This window comes from Anoplophora glabripennis, unplaced genomic scaffold, assembly GCF_000390285.2.
Source record: "Anoplophora glabripennis isolate ALB-LARVAE unplaced genomic scaffold, Agla_2.0 scaffold362, whole genome shotgun sequence".
Taxonomy (NCBI): Eukaryota; Metazoa; Arthropoda; class Insecta; order Coleoptera; family Cerambycidae; genus Anoplophora; species Anoplophora glabripennis.
In genome coordinates this window covers 190,796-209,183 of record NW_019416455.1, presented here as the reverse complement: position 1 = coordinate 209,183, position 18,388 = coordinate 190,796, and the positions used below count along the sequence as shown (strand labels likewise).

At 37.7% G+C, this 18,388-nt stretch overlaps 1 protein-coding gene across 3 annotated transcripts in view; it reads left to right on the top strand.

The window, feature by feature from the left end:
• Positions 1–18,388, top strand: part of LOC108909116 (anoctamin-10) — a 37,211-nt gene that overhangs the window by 7,049 nt on the left and 11,774 nt on the right. For all 3 annotated transcript variants that reach the window (XM_018713351.1, XM_018713350.1, XM_018713349.1), the window contains 6 exons: positions 2,597–2,772; positions 9,301–9,459; positions 9,602–9,809; positions 10,442–10,662; positions 10,798–11,169; positions 11,224–11,472. In XM_018713351.1, the coding sequence (XP_018568867.1) occupies positions 2,597–2,772; positions 9,301–9,459; positions 9,602–9,809; positions 10,442–10,662; positions 10,798–11,169; positions 11,224–11,472 (1,385 nt within the window). The remainder of the gene's footprint in view (positions 1–2,596; positions 2,773–9,300; positions 9,460–9,601; positions 9,810–10,441; positions 10,663–10,797; positions 11,170–11,223; positions 11,473–18,388) is intronic.

The window sequence follows — 18,388 nt, the reverse complement described above, 5'->3', positions numbered from 1 at the left end:
TCTTTGTTTTCGTCGTTTGGCTTTTCTTTAATAGATGTCACTACTTATACAATTTCGACTTCGGTATTCCGATATGTTAATACCATCCGTTAACAGAGGGCAGTACAATGCGTAACAAAGAAAACTTTTTACAGTAGCTAGTAGATACCTCTGTTTGTAAATCTAGTGACCTTGTTTCCCCTACTGAGAAGTTATTCAAATGGAGTATAGTGCTCAGCTGCATTTAAAGTTCATTTAGTTGTTATTTAAGTATACTTTTTAAAATGACTTAAAAATCCCAAGAAATAAAGCAAAATTCCCTAATTCCCCAATTCCAAAAAAATCTGTAGATCTGACATCACTCTTTCTAGGGCTGCGCCTCACCTTAGACTAATTGTGCTGCCCTCTGTTAACCCTTTCCCTGCTATTGACGACTATACTCGCACACACAAATAAGTGCCCGAAGTGCTCACGACGAGCATTTTTAAATTGTATTTTCTCCAAACTGCTCAACGCGATTATACTAGGACTCGGTAGGCGTATTATAATGTATAAAATCTCGAAACGGTATTGGCCAAATTTCGATCAGACCGCTGGTGACGTCACCATATATACTCGTCAAGAGCAGTTTGGCACATTTGATTTATTGCTGTGCAGGTGTTCACACGCTCGATCAGTTTTATGTTTCGTTTTTTAGTTTCATGTCTTTGAGTGTGAAACAAAATGTCTAAAGGTAAGACAAAATATATTTTAAAAAAAGTTTATTGTTTTTACAAGCTTTTACCTAAATTTGTTAGTTTGTTCCACTTTTACATATCTTTTAATTTTTTTACTTATAATTTTCACTGTGAACCTTTCAGGTTTAACGGACGAAGAGTTGGAAAAATTATTATTAGAAAGCGGTGATGAGGCATCTTTTTCTGAAGATGAGCTAGACGATGAATCTCAGGAAGATGATCTCCAAAATTTGCATGATCAACCTTCAACTTCTAAATCCACGACTCCTACATTGCCTGTTAGAACAATTAAGTTTGCAAAACCTGTAGATGCTTATTCCGAATCAGATAGCGAGTCAAGTGATGGGGAAGAAAACGTTGTCTTGAATGATTTTATTTGGAATTGTGATCCAACCTTTACTCCAAAAAAACATGGGTTTTTCAGTCTAAACTCCGGAATAACCGATCCAGGTTTACAAAATGGCAACATCTTAGATTTTTTTGAAAAGTTTTTTGACACAAACCTTGTAACTACAATAGTTGAGGAAACTAATCGTTATGCGGAGCAGCTAAGGGCCAGTAAAACAATCAAAAAGTCATCTAGACTGCACAAATATCGTGATGTAGAAACAAAAGATATCTACTGCTTTTTAGCAGTTTCTCTTTTGATGGTGAGAACAAAGAAGCTGACTTTTTCTGAATATTGGTCGATGGATCCGTTGCTGAAAACTCCAATATATTCCCAAATAATGTCTAGAGATAGATACCTTATAATACTTCGTGCCTTACATTTTAACAACAATCAACAACCTACCAATGACGACCCACTTTTTAAGATACGTCCAATTTTTGATTCTATAAAATCATCATTCAAGGCCTGCTTTACACCATTCCAGAACGTTTGCATTGATGAAAGCTTGTTGCTTTTCAAGGGTCGCTTGGGGTTCAGACAATTTATTCCTAGTAAACGGCATAGATTCGGAATCAAATGGTTTGTTTTGGCTGATTGTCTAACCGGTTATATTTTAGATTTTATTATATATACCGGCTCAACTACCAACATTGAATCAAATAATCCAAACATAGGAATTTCGGGTAATATAGTTATGACTCTCATGAAAGATTATTTAGATAAAGGCCACACATTGTATACTGATAACTGGTATACCAGTCCTGTACTTTATTCGCTTCTGCATGCTCACAAAACAAATGCTTGTGGCACTGTAAAAAAAAAAACAGAAAAAATATGCCAAAATTTGCAGAAAAATTACAAAGAGGTGAAATGACTTTTCAGTCTTCTAAGGAATGTTTATGCATAAAATGGTGCGACAAAAGGGAGATACACATGCTCACAACTAACAATAGTTATGGTATGGCGGAGACTGGAAAACTAGATAGAAAAACCAATCAAGCCATTTTAAAACCAGACAGCGTCCTAGACTATAATAAAAACATGGGCGCTGTGGATCGCTCTGACATGTTACTAAACAGTATTGAATCTGTAAGAAGAACAAACAAATGGTATAGGAAAGTATTTTTCCACTTACTTGACCTTTGTGTACTAAATGGACACGCCCTTTACAAACTGGCATCAGGCAAAAAAATTTCCCTGGCTGAATATCAATTGGAACTTGTACGCTCTNACACCTTTCTCATTTAACTTTTTTCGATTGGAGTTCAAGTTTTTTTATTAACAAAAAACCGTTTTTTTTTACTTTTATGAATTTTTTACGTTAACTTCGCCGTTTATGCGCCACAGGAAAAAAAACATTCTTAGACATTTTTTTCCTATATCACCATATTTTTTATTTCCAGGTGGTATTTTTTGTAAATTTAACATTAGGCCGTGACAGATTGATTGGACTAAAACCTAATTTACTAATTATTGACATTTTTTTCAGAGGAGATAAGGCTTTACTTCGGAGAGGCAATCGCGCTCTACTTCCACTTCCTGTCGTTCTATACTTCTGCTCTCCTGGTGCCGGTAGTTCTAGGTTTCCTTCAGCTGCTAGTGTCCACCGAAACAGTGCCATTCTTCTGCGCGTTCAACATGGTATCGGTTATTCTTTTCCTTGAGGTAAGTACTATTTCTTCTATAATCTTCTACAGGGTCGGAAAGTCCCCATGGTTCATCGGCCGTACATGAGAGCGATAAAGTAAGTCATAGAAATCCGTGCAACAGAGAAGGATGGCTGTAATGAAGGCTTCTCATAGTCACCGCCCGTTTCGCCCTTCCACAAATAAGATCCACTTCCACTTGTAATTCCGCGACCGGTGGTCATCTTTGTTTTCGTCTATCTATTAAAGAAAAGCCAAACGGGCTTTTCTTTAATAGATGTCACTACTTATACATTTTCGACTTCGGTATTCCGATATGTTAATACCATCCGATAACAGAGGGCAGTACAACGCGTAATAAAGAAAACTTTTTACAGTAGCTAGTAGATACCTCTGTTTGTAAATCTAGTGACCTTGTTTCCCCTACTGAGAAGTTATTCAAATGGAGTATAGTGCTCAGCTGCATTTAAAGTTCATTTAGTTGTTATTTAAGTATACTTTTTAAAATGACTTAAAAATCCCAAGAAATAAAGCAAAATTCCCTAATTCCCCAATTCCAAAAAAATCTGTAGATCTGACATCACTCTTTCTAGGGCTGCGCCTCACCTTAGACTAATTGTGCTGCCCTCTGTTAACCCTTTCCCTGCTATTGACGACTATACTCGCACACACAAATAAGTGCCCGAAGTGCTCACGACGAGCATTTTTAAATTGTATTTTCTCCAAACTGCTCAACGCGATTATACTAGGACTCGGTAGGCGTATTATAATGTATAAAATCTCGAAACGGTATTGGCCAAATTTCGATCAGACCGCTGGTGACGTCACCATATATACTCGTCAAGAGCAGTTTGGCACATTTGATTTATTGCTGTGCAGGTGTTCACACGCTCGATCAGTTTTATGTTTCGTTTTTTAGTTTCATGTCTTTGAGTGTGAAACAAAATGTCTAAAGGTAAGACAAAATATATTTTAAAAAAAGTTTATTGTTTTTACAAGCTTTTACCTAAATTTGTTAGTTTGTTCCACTTTTACATATCTTTTAATTTTTTTACTTATAATTTTCACTGTGAACCTTTCAGGTTTAACGGACGAAGAGTTGGAAAAATTATTATTAGAAAGCGGTGATGAGGCATCTTTTTCTGAAGATGAGCTAGACGATGAATCTCAGGAAGATGATCTCCAAAATTTGCATGATCAACCTTCAACTTCTAAATCCACGACTCCTACATTGCCTGTTAGAACAATTAAGTTTGCAAAACCTGTAGATGCTTATTCCGAATCAGATAGCGAGTCAAGTGATGGGGAAGAAAACGTTGTCTTGAATGATTTTATTTGGAATTGTGATCCAACCTTTACTCCAAAAAAACATGGGTTTTTCAGTCTAAACTCCGGAATAACCGATCCAGGTTTACAAAATGGCAACATCTTAGATTTTTTTGAAAAGTTTTTTGACACAAACCTTGTAACTACAATAGTTGAGGAAACTAATCGTTATGCGGAGCAGCTAAGGGCCAGTAAAACAATCAAAAAGTCATCTAGACTGCACAAATATCGTGATGTAGAAACAAAAGATATCTACTGCTTTTTAGCAGTTTCTCTTTTGATGGTGAGAACAAAGAAGCTGACTTTTTCTGAATATTGGTCGATGGATCCGTTGCTGAAAACTCCAATATATTCCCAAATAATGTCTAGAGATAGATACCTTATAATACTTCGTGCCTTACATTTTAACAACAATCAACAACCTACCAATGACGACCCACTTTTTAAGATACGTCCAATTTTTGATTCTATAAAATCATCATTCAAGGCCTGCTTTACACCATTCCAGAACGTTTGCATTGATGAAAGCTTGTTGCTTTTCAAGGGTCGCTTGGGGTTCAGACAATTTATTCCTAGTAAACGGCATAGATTCGGAATCAAATGGTTTGTTTTGGCTGATTGTCTAACCGGTTATATTTTAGATTTTATTATATATACCGGCTCAACTACCAACATTGAATCAAATAATCCAAACATAGGAATTTCGGGTAATATAGTTATGACTCTCATGAAAGATTATTTAGATAAAGGCCACACATTGTATACTGATAACTGGTATACCAGTCCTGTACTTTATTCGCTTCTGCATGCTCACAAAACAAATGCTTGTGGCACTGTAAAAAAAAAAACAGAAAAAATATGCCAAAATTTGCAGAAAAATTACAAAGAGGTGAAATGACTTTTCAGTCTTCTAAGGAATGTTTATGCATAAAATGGTGCGACAAAAGGGAGATACACATGCTCACAACTAACAATAGTTATGGTATGGCGGAGACTGGAAAACTAGATAGAAAAACCAATCAAGCCATTTTAAAACCAGACAGCGTCCTAGACTATAATAAAAACATGGGCGCTGTGGATCGCTCTGACATGTTACTAAACAGTATTGAATCTGTAAGAAGAACAAACAAATGGTATAGGAAAGTATTTTTCCACTTACTTGACCTTTGTGTACTAAATGGACACGCCCTTTACAAACTGGCATCAGGCAAAAAAATTTCCCTGGCTGAATATCAATTGGAACTTGTACGCTGTATTCTTAAAAAGTACCATGACGCAGAAGTGGCTGCCAAATATTCCTCTGGCGGTAAGTTATCTATTTGGTAGATACCACAAAATATTTGTTTTTTTTTATTGGCAGGCAAACGAAGCCACATATTAATTCCTATTAGACTATCTGCAAGACATTTTCCAAGTGTTATCCCAAAAACAACTCATACAATGCGCCCAACGAAGAGATGCGTGGTTTGCAATGAAAACAAAATAAGAAAAGAAAGTCGATATATGTGCACAGAATGTTACGTTCCACTTTGTATTGTTCCATGTTTTGGTATCTATCATACCAAAAAACATTTTTAATATAGGTAATGTCCCGATTTTGTTAAAATAAAAAATTGATATTCTTATGTTTTTTTGAGAAAAACAGTTTGTTTTGATATATATTTTTGGTATTTTGAAGATAATAAACTTGTTTTCAGCAAATATTTGACATTTTTTTATTAGCGAGTTAACCCGGCAAAAGCACTTTGGACACAAATTCGTTATCTGAAAATAAAATTTCTAACCTGCTCAATGCGACTTATTTCGCGATCGACTGAATCGCCGTCTTTGGCGCTACTGGCTTTTTAAGCACATGCCGCAGCGAAAGGGTTAACGGATTGGATTAACGTATCGGAATACGAAATTGGAATTGTATAAGTAGTGACATCTATTACAGAAAAGGCAAACGGCGAAAACAAAGATGACCACCGGTCGCTGAATTACTAGTGGAAGTGGATCTTATTTGTGGAAGGGCGAAACGGTCGGTGACTATTAGACGCCTTCATTATAGCTATCGCACGGATTTCTGTGACTTATTTTATCGCTCTCACATAACGGCCGATGAACCATGGGGACTTTCCGGACCTGTATATATTTAACACGGTTGTTCATTGAGAAAAATTATATAGTACATTCCATATTTCCCAACGTTGTTGCCATATTACGCCCATAAATGCTATCCCTGAATATTTATTGCCATATTCCCTGATGCATCGTGTCATATTACTACCTCGACTGAATGATATGACACTGTAACTCAGAAACAAACCATTTTGTCTTCCTACAAGGTCACAGAATAGATAAATGGTCATATTACCCCAACTCGCGGCTGAAAAATCGTAGGTTGTTTAATATAATAACCGTCTGAATTTAATTACGCTCCGTCTCTCTCGCCGCCCTTGCGTCGCTAGCTCCCCCCTCCCTTCCCCCCTTCTGTTCCGCTGCTGCACACACTTCAGACGCGGTTTTTGTTCGGCGCGCCATCACACTCCAGGCACCGTTATTAACTATACAAAGCCCTCGCGACGTCTAAGACGCTGCTGCCCCGGCAAATTATTTTCGCAGATTAACTCTCGCAGATTATAAAGGGGGCCACGGAACGGGGTGTCAGATTTTTATCTACGCCCCGGAGGATGGATCTTATCAGCTTCCTGCGCCAGGCCGGGGCTTGGGGGGCGGAAGCGACGTTAACTCTCATCGGACGAGCGTAGCTGCGAACTTTCGGCGTGTAAATACTTAAGGGCGATATTTATTGCAGAATCGAGCCCTAGGGCCCGGGAACCCGCTAAGAAACAGCCCCCCTTGAGTGTTAGGATCCTTGGCCGGAAAACTTTACTACCGGGTTATAGGTTCTTTTATTTTTAATTAGAGTCAAAAGTTGAAAAATACGGGCTGCTGTACTGGAATTTTTCCCTCCTGTCCTTATTACCTTTCAAATAAATTGATATTTGGTAAACTGGGGTAATATGGTAGCTGGTTTATGGTCTGTTTGTGATAAAAATTTGTTGACTTCAATTGAACAGATTCTTTTCTTTCTTCGAAAGTTGCAAATTGAGTTTTTTAATTAGCCAGTAACGTTGCCGATGTTCTTCGGAACGAATGGCCTGTATATGTTTCAGGATGTTCTAGTTTCAAAAACTGTGCAATCTTATTAGGCATCGTAGAAAGGGTATTCTTGCCGACTGGTTGTTTGTAACATTTACCTGCTTGATAGCGCATAAAAAAAGCGTGAAATTTCAGTTTTAATTTCTAATCTAATCCTGATATATTTCTTGAGAATTTCTAGTTGTGAAACAGAACCCAGACGAAGTAATTGTAAACGTACATGACGTGCCAATTTTAGAATCTGGAATTGTAACTACAATAATGTCATCGAAATTTTTGAAATTGACGTCCAAAGTTTGCATTACTCATCAGAACAGCACGCCCCTGCAATACCTAAGATCGTCACTACTTTCATTAGCAAATATGTGTTATCGGGTGCCTGAACAAGAAAACCGTTGACTTGTTCTCTTGTAAAAACGTTTGACTTTTTAGGTGTATATCCGTCATTCTTACGTTTCAAAAATGCTCTCAGATTGGGGTATTTTGATATATCCACGTTCTCCTCTAAGAAAATAGTTAACTTAATCATTGAGTATTCACTCCAGAAACTCGCGGTGACTTTAAAGTTCTTGACTTCTCCATGAAATATGCTAGCAGTGACATTTCAGAAACACCAGTATTTTTGTTCTGGCACTAATCTTTGAAATTTCTGTGTGATCGTCCGTAGCGTAATTACGACTTATCGAGCAATAAAAATTCGCAGGCAACATTTGCTGCACTTTCTATTTGAAAATCACTCATTTAGAAATAATAATTCAAAACCAGCAAAATTGCAACTTTTATGTAGCTTTGTTGGTTTACAACACCTTAGAAACGACAAAATCCAAGCAACCAAGGCGACTTTTGCAAGATTTCGAATAATGTCAAAATGAATTGATTAAGTAATGTCGAAAAATAAAACCTAACCTTTATTTCGTGAACTGTGGAAGCAGATAAAATGTTATACACCACGCAGCAGTTAGCAGTTATTAACTATTGCTTACCTCCTTTATGGTGTAAATTTTGCACGATCAGGTAATTTGACACCTATTCTGAATTTGTTGTAACAAGTGACATTTACAAATTAACGATCGGTAAGGGATTACTTACCAGTCAGGAGGTGGTAAGCAATCTAATAAAATGTAGAATTTTAAAAATCAATTTTTTTAAAGACAAAATTAAAATTACAATTTGAACAACTATTAAAATTAATTGGAGCATTAGAATTCAGGTTTAAAACAACGTTTTCTTCTGATGATGCTATAGTTGATGATTTTCTCATATAACTCTTTGGACTCTTCTGTAATTTTTTTAAATATTACATTTTTTAATTTTAATTAAATTCATTCATTATTTGAGCCTGCAAAAAACTGGTTTCGAGCATTTTGAAAATCTCGACCAGAAAAGAACACTTACTAGCTACATCTGTTGTTTTTTTTGTAACAGCTATAGTGACAAATAAATTATTATAGTTATTAATACTTATACCTCTTTTGAAAACATTCTATTTGAATATTTCTATTCGAAACAGTAGGTATCATTTTTTATTTTTTTGCTGTACAACCCCACTTTTATTTGGCAGTGTCACAGAAAACTTTTTAACATTGTTAGTTACTTTTTTATTATAAGTACGCACGCCGCTGGGCTCCCGCCGGGCGAAATAAATGACCCTCGTTTCAACCGAACGTCACAATTCGAAACTTTTTATAATAGATCACTTTCCGTTTTATTACGAGGCACTCGGTGTTTATTTCCACAGTTGGCACATCCATCTTCTCCCCGTGCGAGGAAAATACATCAGCATTGGTAGTAATTATGGTTTATGATGACGGAAATGGTACAGGGTGAGGTACAACCTTAAATCAGCAGCAATCTTTCGTTTGCAAATGATTTAAATCAATTACAAATAGAAAATGAAGCAATATCTTTTGACTGTGTCACTAGTTAACATTAATATGGTATCAGAGACCTACGGGCCTTAACTGTGAACCCTGTGGTGTCTTCACAGCCATTCTGATATAAAAATGTTCCCTTTGAAAAGATCCACCCTCTTACTACTATATGCAGCGTGTTATGAAAAAAGTCTTGGTATTTTCAGATATGGAAAAGGAACGGCAACGAATTAGCTTTTAAATGGGGTACTATAGGCATGACGAGTATGGATGAACCAAGACCAAATTTCAGGGGCGCTATGGGAATAGACGCTATTACGGGCAAAATTCAACCACAAGCTCCTAGATATATGACTTATATTAAGGTAAGTTCAGCAGGAGTTTGTGGATTATCCTTAAAAAAGTAACTGATTCTTTAGATGTTTTTTAATCGGTTATTACCCTTTTGGAAGATCATTCTTTCTCAGATACAGCTGCTAATATTGTTTAATGGTATATTTTGCGTAGATGTACGCAGTCTCCATTCCCATAGTGCTGATGTGCATGGTGGGCGCCTTCATCGTAATGTTGTTCTCCTTCTGGGCGGAAGATTACATAAAGCAGTCAGACGAGGAAACCCAACGATACATCATGCTCCCAAGTGTCATCTACTCCATCGTGGTCTTCATCATGAACACTTACTACAGGAGACTGGCCACCTTCCTCACGGAATGGGGTAAGTAATCACTGATCCAACTGTATTCAAATTACGTTAGCTAGCAGATGGGGTTGTCCCTGATTTGCAATTCCAGCGACGAACTTTTCTCGGTCCGCCTTGTAGCTGCACCACTGACTGTGCAAATTTACATAAACTTAGGAGATTTACAACCCGCGAGAACTAAATATCGGGCAATTTCCCTTCGAGCTCGAGTGGATCTCTAGTTTCATGAAAGTGCATTCGATGTCGGGCTTAATCGATACGTTCCAATCAAAGATAATAATAGCTGTCCAACGACAAACGGGAGTATTCGATCGGGTGTTTAAATCGCGAATCTGTGGGTGTGATGATTTTTTTAACTTGACATTCTAAAAATAACTCTTGAAGTTAAAAACGTCGTTTCGGTTTTGATATTTTGTTTATTCTTTAAGCTAATTCGAAATCCTTAAAAAACACCTAATCTTTCTCCACAAAATCCCGAGGTAACTAATAATAGGTACTCGAAATATAAAACACTGTTACGCTAATTCGTCCTTTATATCCGACGCTGTGCAAAATGTCTCGCATTTGCTCGAGACCCCCTTCGTCGAATTCAGATCAATCGTTTGCATAATTCAAGGAAGCTCTGAATATTTCACAAATGCTTTTAGAGAACCATCGAACTCAATCCCAATACGAGCGACACAGGGTGACAAAACTTGTCCTTTTCGAGTTCGTCAACAACTTCCTGTCGCTGTTCTACATCGCCTTCATTATCAGGGACATGGACATGCTCAAGAGCCAGCTGCAGACGATGCTGATCATATCGCAGGCTATTAACAACCTGCAGGAGACGGTTATGCCGCTCGCCTACAGATATTACATCATGAAGGTAAGCAACCCCCACACATCGACTGTTTGGTATTCATTCTATTTTAAATGGAATATATGTAAGGGTCGTTTGTATATCTGATTCGGAGAAAGTAGATTTTTTTGTATTTCCACAATAACATCGAATTGCTTCTAGGTGCTACGCCTGAAGCAAAAACTCCTAGAAAAACCCTCTCCTTCCAACCAACCTAAAGTCTTCCGAGACAACATGTTGGTGCCGAAGCAACCCCTATCAAACATTAACATTCCTACGATCCAACCGGACGACCTGCGGATCAAGCAAGCCATGGAGGAAGCGGAGATGGAAGCGTATGAAGGCACTTACGACGACTACCTGGAGCTCTTCATACAGTTCGGCTACGTGTTCTTGTTTTCCTCGGTGTACCCAGTGGCAGCTTTTTGGGCCCTGCTCAACAACGTGGTGGAGATCCGAGCGGACGCTTTCAAGCTGTGCAAGGTATTCCAGAGGCCGATGAGTCGAAAGGTGAAGGATATAGGTGCCTGGCAAGTAAGTGTCTTCTTTGAGCACCACAAACGCGGTTTTAGCTTATGCGACTTACAGAGAGCGTTTGAGGTAGTTGGGGCGCTATCCATCTTCACCAACTGCGGTCTGCTTTATCTGAGCCCTCAGATTAGGAGAAGGGCTCAGGACTTCAGCGAAGTGCAATGGTTGCTGCTGTTCGTCTTCCTGGAGCATCTCCTTCTAGGCATCCGGTACCTGCTACACATAGCCATCTCGGACAAGCCGGAGTGGGTAAGGGTGGCTCTAGCTAAGAGGAATCACGAGTCAAAGCAGGCTTTGAAGTTTGAAGTAAGTACTAGATCATGATACAAAGACTAGGATATATGATATCCAAACTAGCACAATTAATTGTGTTACTGTTGTTGGCAACCAATTGTGCTAGTCCCCGTGAACCAAAACTGATTGGTTCGCTTGGCGCATGACGTTATGCGGAGAGTGATCTAAGTGGCTCATTAATAACAGTTTATGGCAACAGTTTAAGGTTACAATCTAATAAATACATAATAGTTTTAATATCAAAATAATAACATACCGATCAGAATTATCAAAATTATTCGGACATCATTTGGCAAAAATTTGCGATACGACGCCTTTGTTCATCATTCTATAACTCTTATGTGTTTAATTTAGCAACTACCGGAGCAGATTACGAATATAGTTCAATTTTAACATGTCTTAACATGTTAATTACTTGTAAAATGGAAAACATTATATCCTCATTTGTTTAGGTTATCTGTTATACAACCAAAATTGAAACAATGCATTTCAGGAAGTCAGTAATCTCTACATAAACCAAAAGTTTTGTGTAGTTCAATCATAATAAACACTCGCAATGCAAATATGAAACTTCCACCGCTTTAGAACACACAACACGAAGGCCAAGCTATAAATGTATGTTGGCATTATTACACTGCATGTTTGTCCGCCACGGACAAAATCCACAAATCTTTATTTACTCTCCATATGACGTCACAACATAGCTTGGGGTATGCGCAATGTCATACCTTTCAACCTTTATATCATAGTACTACATACCGTAAAGATTGTTTTAATCAAAATATTTAAGAATTCAAACTTACTTGTACCAAGACTCAGTGAATATCTATTAAGATTAAATTAAATGGGGCCAGATGTCGTTCCTTGGGGGGACCCCATAAAATACAGTTTTGAGTTTGTTACTGTTCTTTTTTCTTTGTGGACGGAGGAGAATTTATTAATACTGTCTCAATTTTTCTTTCCTTCTGTGATATTACAGATGAAGTGTCAGATTGGGTGGTAGGTAAAGCGACGGACCGATCGATAATATTCATTTGTCGACGCGAGCATTAATCTCGCGCCGTTGGGATGGATTTTTGGACCTCCGCCGACATCGTAAATATGTAATATCGCCGATACGTCCGAATCGACGGTAATCTCGTTTAGCGGCTTCGAAAATCGGATTACGAGTGGCGTGGATTTGGATATGCTCATTCGCTCGCCTCATATTCTATTAAGTGTGAATAATAATCAAGTACGTGCGCGGAAAAATGATCGCCGTCGCTTTTTTAACGTTAAAATTAACGTAATAAAACCGTCCATGTGCGCCACGGTCGCTGTTGCAATATTAAAAAATATCTGCTATTCGCAGAATACCAAATCGGTCTCAAATAGTTCATGCAGCAATCCCACTATAATTAGCAAAAAAAAAAAATAATGAATAAGACGACATGTTGATACTGTTGACTAAACTTGGAATTATTTTAAAAGTATTTAAAAGTGTTTTTTCCACTACTAGCCTATAAGCCCACCATTATCGACCTATCTTTGACGTGTAAACTTCTATCTTTTTGACCTGGATGAATAATGATGACCTTGATTTATTAACCAAGGCAAATAATGAAAATGACACTTAATAATTTTGACACTTGACAGTTATAGAAGTACAGAACCACAGCACGCAGAACGTGGATGTTATGAAACACGTTTTTAGTAGATAGAAAATATCCAGAACATGTCAACAGATAATTATCAGTACCACGAACTTATCGGAAATAATAGTTAACTGTGCAATTGTGGCATGTCATATTGATGCCTGCTCTTCCAATGTTGAGCGACGTAGTAGTGGCACCAGCAGCATTATCAGCTTGATTTCCGGGCACGGGGTGCCTTGGAGAAAACGAAGTGTTTGGAATTGTACTCGAAGTGGGCGAATTGAGTGAAACATAACACTCAACAGTGGCACTAGTAATAGTCGCAGAGGCAGAAGGAGCGACAAGGAATGACGACGACGTTTGAACACCTTGCACCATTCCAGCAATGCGTTTCTTATCGTGACGCTTTAAGGACAGTATATCACCCCCATTTTCGGCTAATATGGTAGCTGAAGTTCTGCGAAGGGCATAACAGGTGTAATTTTCATAATTTTGGACATATTGCTAATTGTGCTGTGCCCCATATTTTGCCGTGTTGGCACCCCATTTCGGAAGCCAATAAATAATCTTTGTAAATCTGGTGTAGGCCTTTTCCCCAAGTACTTTTTTACCACCTCAATCCACAGGGGTTTCCTCACGACAAATTTTCTGGCTAAACCATTCTTACTGGTAGGTATTTTTATTATAATTATATCGCTTCGAACATCCACATCACTCGTCAACATTTTGCATAGTTCATCAGGTACTTCAGTGAGAAATATAGTAATATCTACACAGGCGATTTCTTGGGTCTTGGGGCTTTAGTAGGTATGCAATTTGAGGGTTGCTTTCGCTGTACAGCAAGAATAAAACGCTCTCTCAACAGAAAAAATAAAGTATTTTATAAAACTAGGTTGTATAGAAAAAGACGTGTTGACGGGGTGAGTGTTCGTTGGAGAGTCCCTGTGTGTGGAGTCGGTCGTAGGTAGTTTGGTAGTCGCTGGCAGAAGTCCCTGGTCCTTGGCGCCACCCTGCCGGGGTCGTCTTCCGGGAACCCCGTGGTGCGTCCGGCGGCGTTCTTGACGTAATGCTTAAAAATGGGCCACTTGCAAACATGTGTACCCACAAATTAATTTATAATATCTTTCAACATCAATATTTTCTTTTAATTTTAGGGTTGCCTTTAACATTGAAAAAGTACTCCATAGACTGCATGCCTTTTTATTATCCTCGTGCTCTTTAAAGTATGCTAGTAGGACATTTTCTGAGGAATTGACGACGTTTTTTTGTAAGACACCAATCTTTAAAAACTGTGTATGCTTTTACGTAAAGATGTTTGGACTTTTGGACTTGGTTATCAACATTCTCTGCCATTTTCCTCACTTCAGGGGGTGTGCAGCCCATTTCACTTTCAATTCCATGATTTATAGCTTTAAATTAAATTAATTACAAATTTCTTTGTGCGAAATGTCAAATTAATTGCAAATTTATTTGTGTGAAATGTCACAAAGTTTGATTTCAAACAAAAGAGTACCCACTTGATTCTCGCACATGATATCAGCGTTTTTAGAGTATTTACTCAAATTTCGTGAAACTGCATGTCAATTATTGAAACTCGATTTAAGGTGTAGTAGCTAGTAGTGGAAAATATACTATATAAACCACGGTAGAGAAGAGTGTTATTATAGCTTCGGTACAAAAAAAACCCTAGCCTGCGGCTCGGTATTTTAATCTTGGTGCCTCAGCTATGATGGCATACTTCTCTACCTTCGTGTATAATATACTATTAAACTCATCATATTGATATTTTTATTTATTTTTTATTACGCGCATTTAATAAAACAGCAAAAACGATTATTTTAAAATATAAATTAGTTTTATTCACAGTTGGCAATAAATAACTAGTAAACGCTAGAACATGTATTTAATATTCTAGGCTTCCTTCGCACTGACATAAAAAAATGATGATTAATATGTCGCAGTCATTCAAAAGTAATGTTTTTACGGAATCCTAGTTTGGTCAAATTAGTCATAAAAATAGTGGTCAAATAACGAAAATTCCGACAGAACTAAATTTTGGTGGAGAGCTTGGGTACACCATTAGAAATAAAGTGTCAAAAGTCCCCATCGATCCCATGTGTGCTAAAAAAGTTATTCGGGGTTAAAGGTCAAAATTTGATGTATTTCGTTTTTTTTTCGAAAACGGTAAGTTTTATCAAAAAACTAGCCCTGACCTTAAAATTATCTACAAAAATAGTCCTTATACTTTTTTTTCTAAGAGTCACCATTCCTGAGATATCGCGATTCTAAAAGTTGAAGGAGTCACGTTCTACATGATATGCACATATATGCCACGTATATACATAGTCTAGTCAGGCACTTAATACAAATAAAAAATGTCTATTTGTGTCTCTTATATGTATAAACTATACTATTCTAAGAATATACACTCAAAAGAAACTCAGTCCCTTAGTCAATAATACACGAAACAAGAAACAAGTACAACTACCTTGTCTTCCTCCAACATCGGCTTTTGCTAATCAACACTTGTATCGAGTATACTACCAAGTCCAGACCAAGTCCAAACATTGCTAGGCAATCAACTGAACCCAGAAGACTGGGGTTGGAATTTAACAAATAATACTTTGGAACCGATTCAATCTTTACTCCCACCTAAACACTATTTTTTGCAATTGCAAAAAAGAAGTTGTAGTGTTAAATGTGGCTGTAGAAGAGTAGGGTTACTGTGTTCTCCAGCGTGTACTAATTGCCAAAGCCACTCTTGCTCAAATGTCCAATTGAATACAACAGACGAAGATTCATGTGATTTCGATGAAGAGACAGCTGATTCATCTTCATTTAAACAATTTATGAACATCCAGCAAGAAGAAGGGGAAGGAGAAGAAGAAATCGAAGAAGACATGACTGTTGAAGTCCACTTTGAAGAGTATGAATCAGATTAAAATATCAAAAGGAATCAGAACTACAGTTGAAGTCAATAACCAATATCAATATCAATAATTATCATGCAGTTAAAAGAGTATTGTCCCTGAAAATTTCGTCATAACTGTTCGTGGAGCAGGCCTGCCGGGGAAACCACGTTAAAAAAACGCGTCAAAGTACACTTCCTCACAGGTGGTGTGGAAATGAGTGCATATCATCTAGATTCTAGAACGTGGACCCTTCAACTATTAGAATCGCGATATCTCAGGAATGGCGATTATTAGAAAAAAAGTATAAGGACCATTTTTGTAAAACCCTCAAATTTTGACCTTTGACCCCAAATAACATTTTTAGCATACATGGGATCGGTGGGGACTTTTGACACTTTATTTCTAATGGTGTACCCAAGGTCTCCACCAAAATTTAGCTCTGTCGGAATTTTCGTTGTTTGAAATGTCTATTTTGACCGGACTACCCTTTCTATAGCAGTTTTGTTCTCTGCCACTCCATAAGTTTCATAGAATTGGTTTAAAAACGCAACATCAGGCAACACTGGCAAGCGGGCGAATAAAATCGTGCTCGGGAATTGCCAGTGGCGGCGTAGATATGAATTTAAATACAGTTAAAAAAAACGAATTATAACTTAACTTTTTTAAACAAAAAATTATACTCAAAATTACACTTTAAGTAATCCTGGATGGGTGACGAAGCCTACAGTGGACCACCCCGTACAGCCAATATCTGCATCGACAAATAATGAATGTACGATATTATCGATCCCGTCTGCAGTTTCATCGAGGCTGACGTTCCATCCCGACAAAAAGGCACGCGCCAAAGTACACTACCTCACATGTGGTGTGGAAATGTGTGCATATCATGTAGAATGTGACTCCTTCAACTTTTAAAATAGCAATATCTCAGGAATGGCGATTCTTAGAAAAAAAAGTATAAGAACCATTTTTGTAGATAATTTTGTAGATCTATAATTTTTGTCAGGACTACTTTTTTGATAAAACTTACCGTTTTCGGAAAAAAATCCAAAAAACCTCAAATTTTGACCTTTGACCCCGAATAACTTTTTTAGTACACATGGTATCGATGGGGACTTTTGACACTATATTTCTAATGGTGTACCCAAGGTCTCCACCAAAATTTAGCTCTGTCGGAATTTTCGTTATTTGCAATGTCTATTTTGACCGGACTAATGTATTCAACAAATAAATATAGTAATGTGACACATATATTGGAGGTTTTAAATAGTGTTGATTAAAACTACACAGGGTTTAATAAATGAATCCTTCAGCGATTTTCCTAAAAATCGTTTTCAAAAAAATTATAATTTTTAAAATCAGTCGAATTGTGTATTCCAAAAAGAATTTGGACTTCTGTCACCTGGTAAAGTTGAATGTATGAATGAAATCGTCCTCCCTTCGAATGTTTATACACTTCTATCCACACTGACTAGTTTCTCAATAAATCATCAAGTTTCCAAACCATTTGCATTGTTCCTCACTATCCCAACGAAGTTCATATTTTGTCGTTGTTTGAAAAACATAAACTTGCCGCCTCTCATTTAAAGCCCCGCCGTGACAAATTCATGAGGAAAACTTCGCCAATTCCTCGAATAAATCCATGACATTTCACTTCCTAAAACTCCTCTCGAGTTACGGAAAAAGGACAGCTAACTACGTTCCTAGCGTAATAAATTCCCGAATATTAAGGTACATGACTGCATTTTAACAGCCATAAATTCGTGCGTCCAACTTTTATTGCTGCAAGCCGAACATCCGCCTTACGTGTGAACCTGAAAATGTGCCACATTGATCTCCATCTGCGAGTACGCGGCAGCGACGGTGGAAGGGGGGGAGAGGAGGGGGCGAAGCGAGCAACAAGTCTTGCGTGCCTTTTTGTCGGGATGGAACGTCAGCCTCGATGAAACTGCAGACGGGATCGATAATATCGTACATTCATTATTTGTCGATGCAGATATTGGCTGTATGGGGTGGTCCACTGTAGGCTGCGTCACCCATCCATGATTACTTAAAGTGTAATTTTGAGTATAATTTTTTGTTTAAAAAAGTTAAGTTATAATTCGTTTTTTTTAACTGTATTTAAATTCATATCTACGCCGCCACTGGCAATTCCCGAGCACGATTGTATTCGCCCGCTTGCCAGTGTTGCCTGATGTTGCGTTTTTAAACCAACTCTATGAAACTTATGGAGTGGCAGAGAACGAAACTGCTATAGAAAGGGTAGTCCGGTCAAAATAGACATTTCAAACAACGAAAATTCCGACAGAGCTAAATTTTGGTGGAGACCTTGGGTACACCATTAGAAATAAAGTGTCAAAAGTCCCCACCGACCCCATGTGT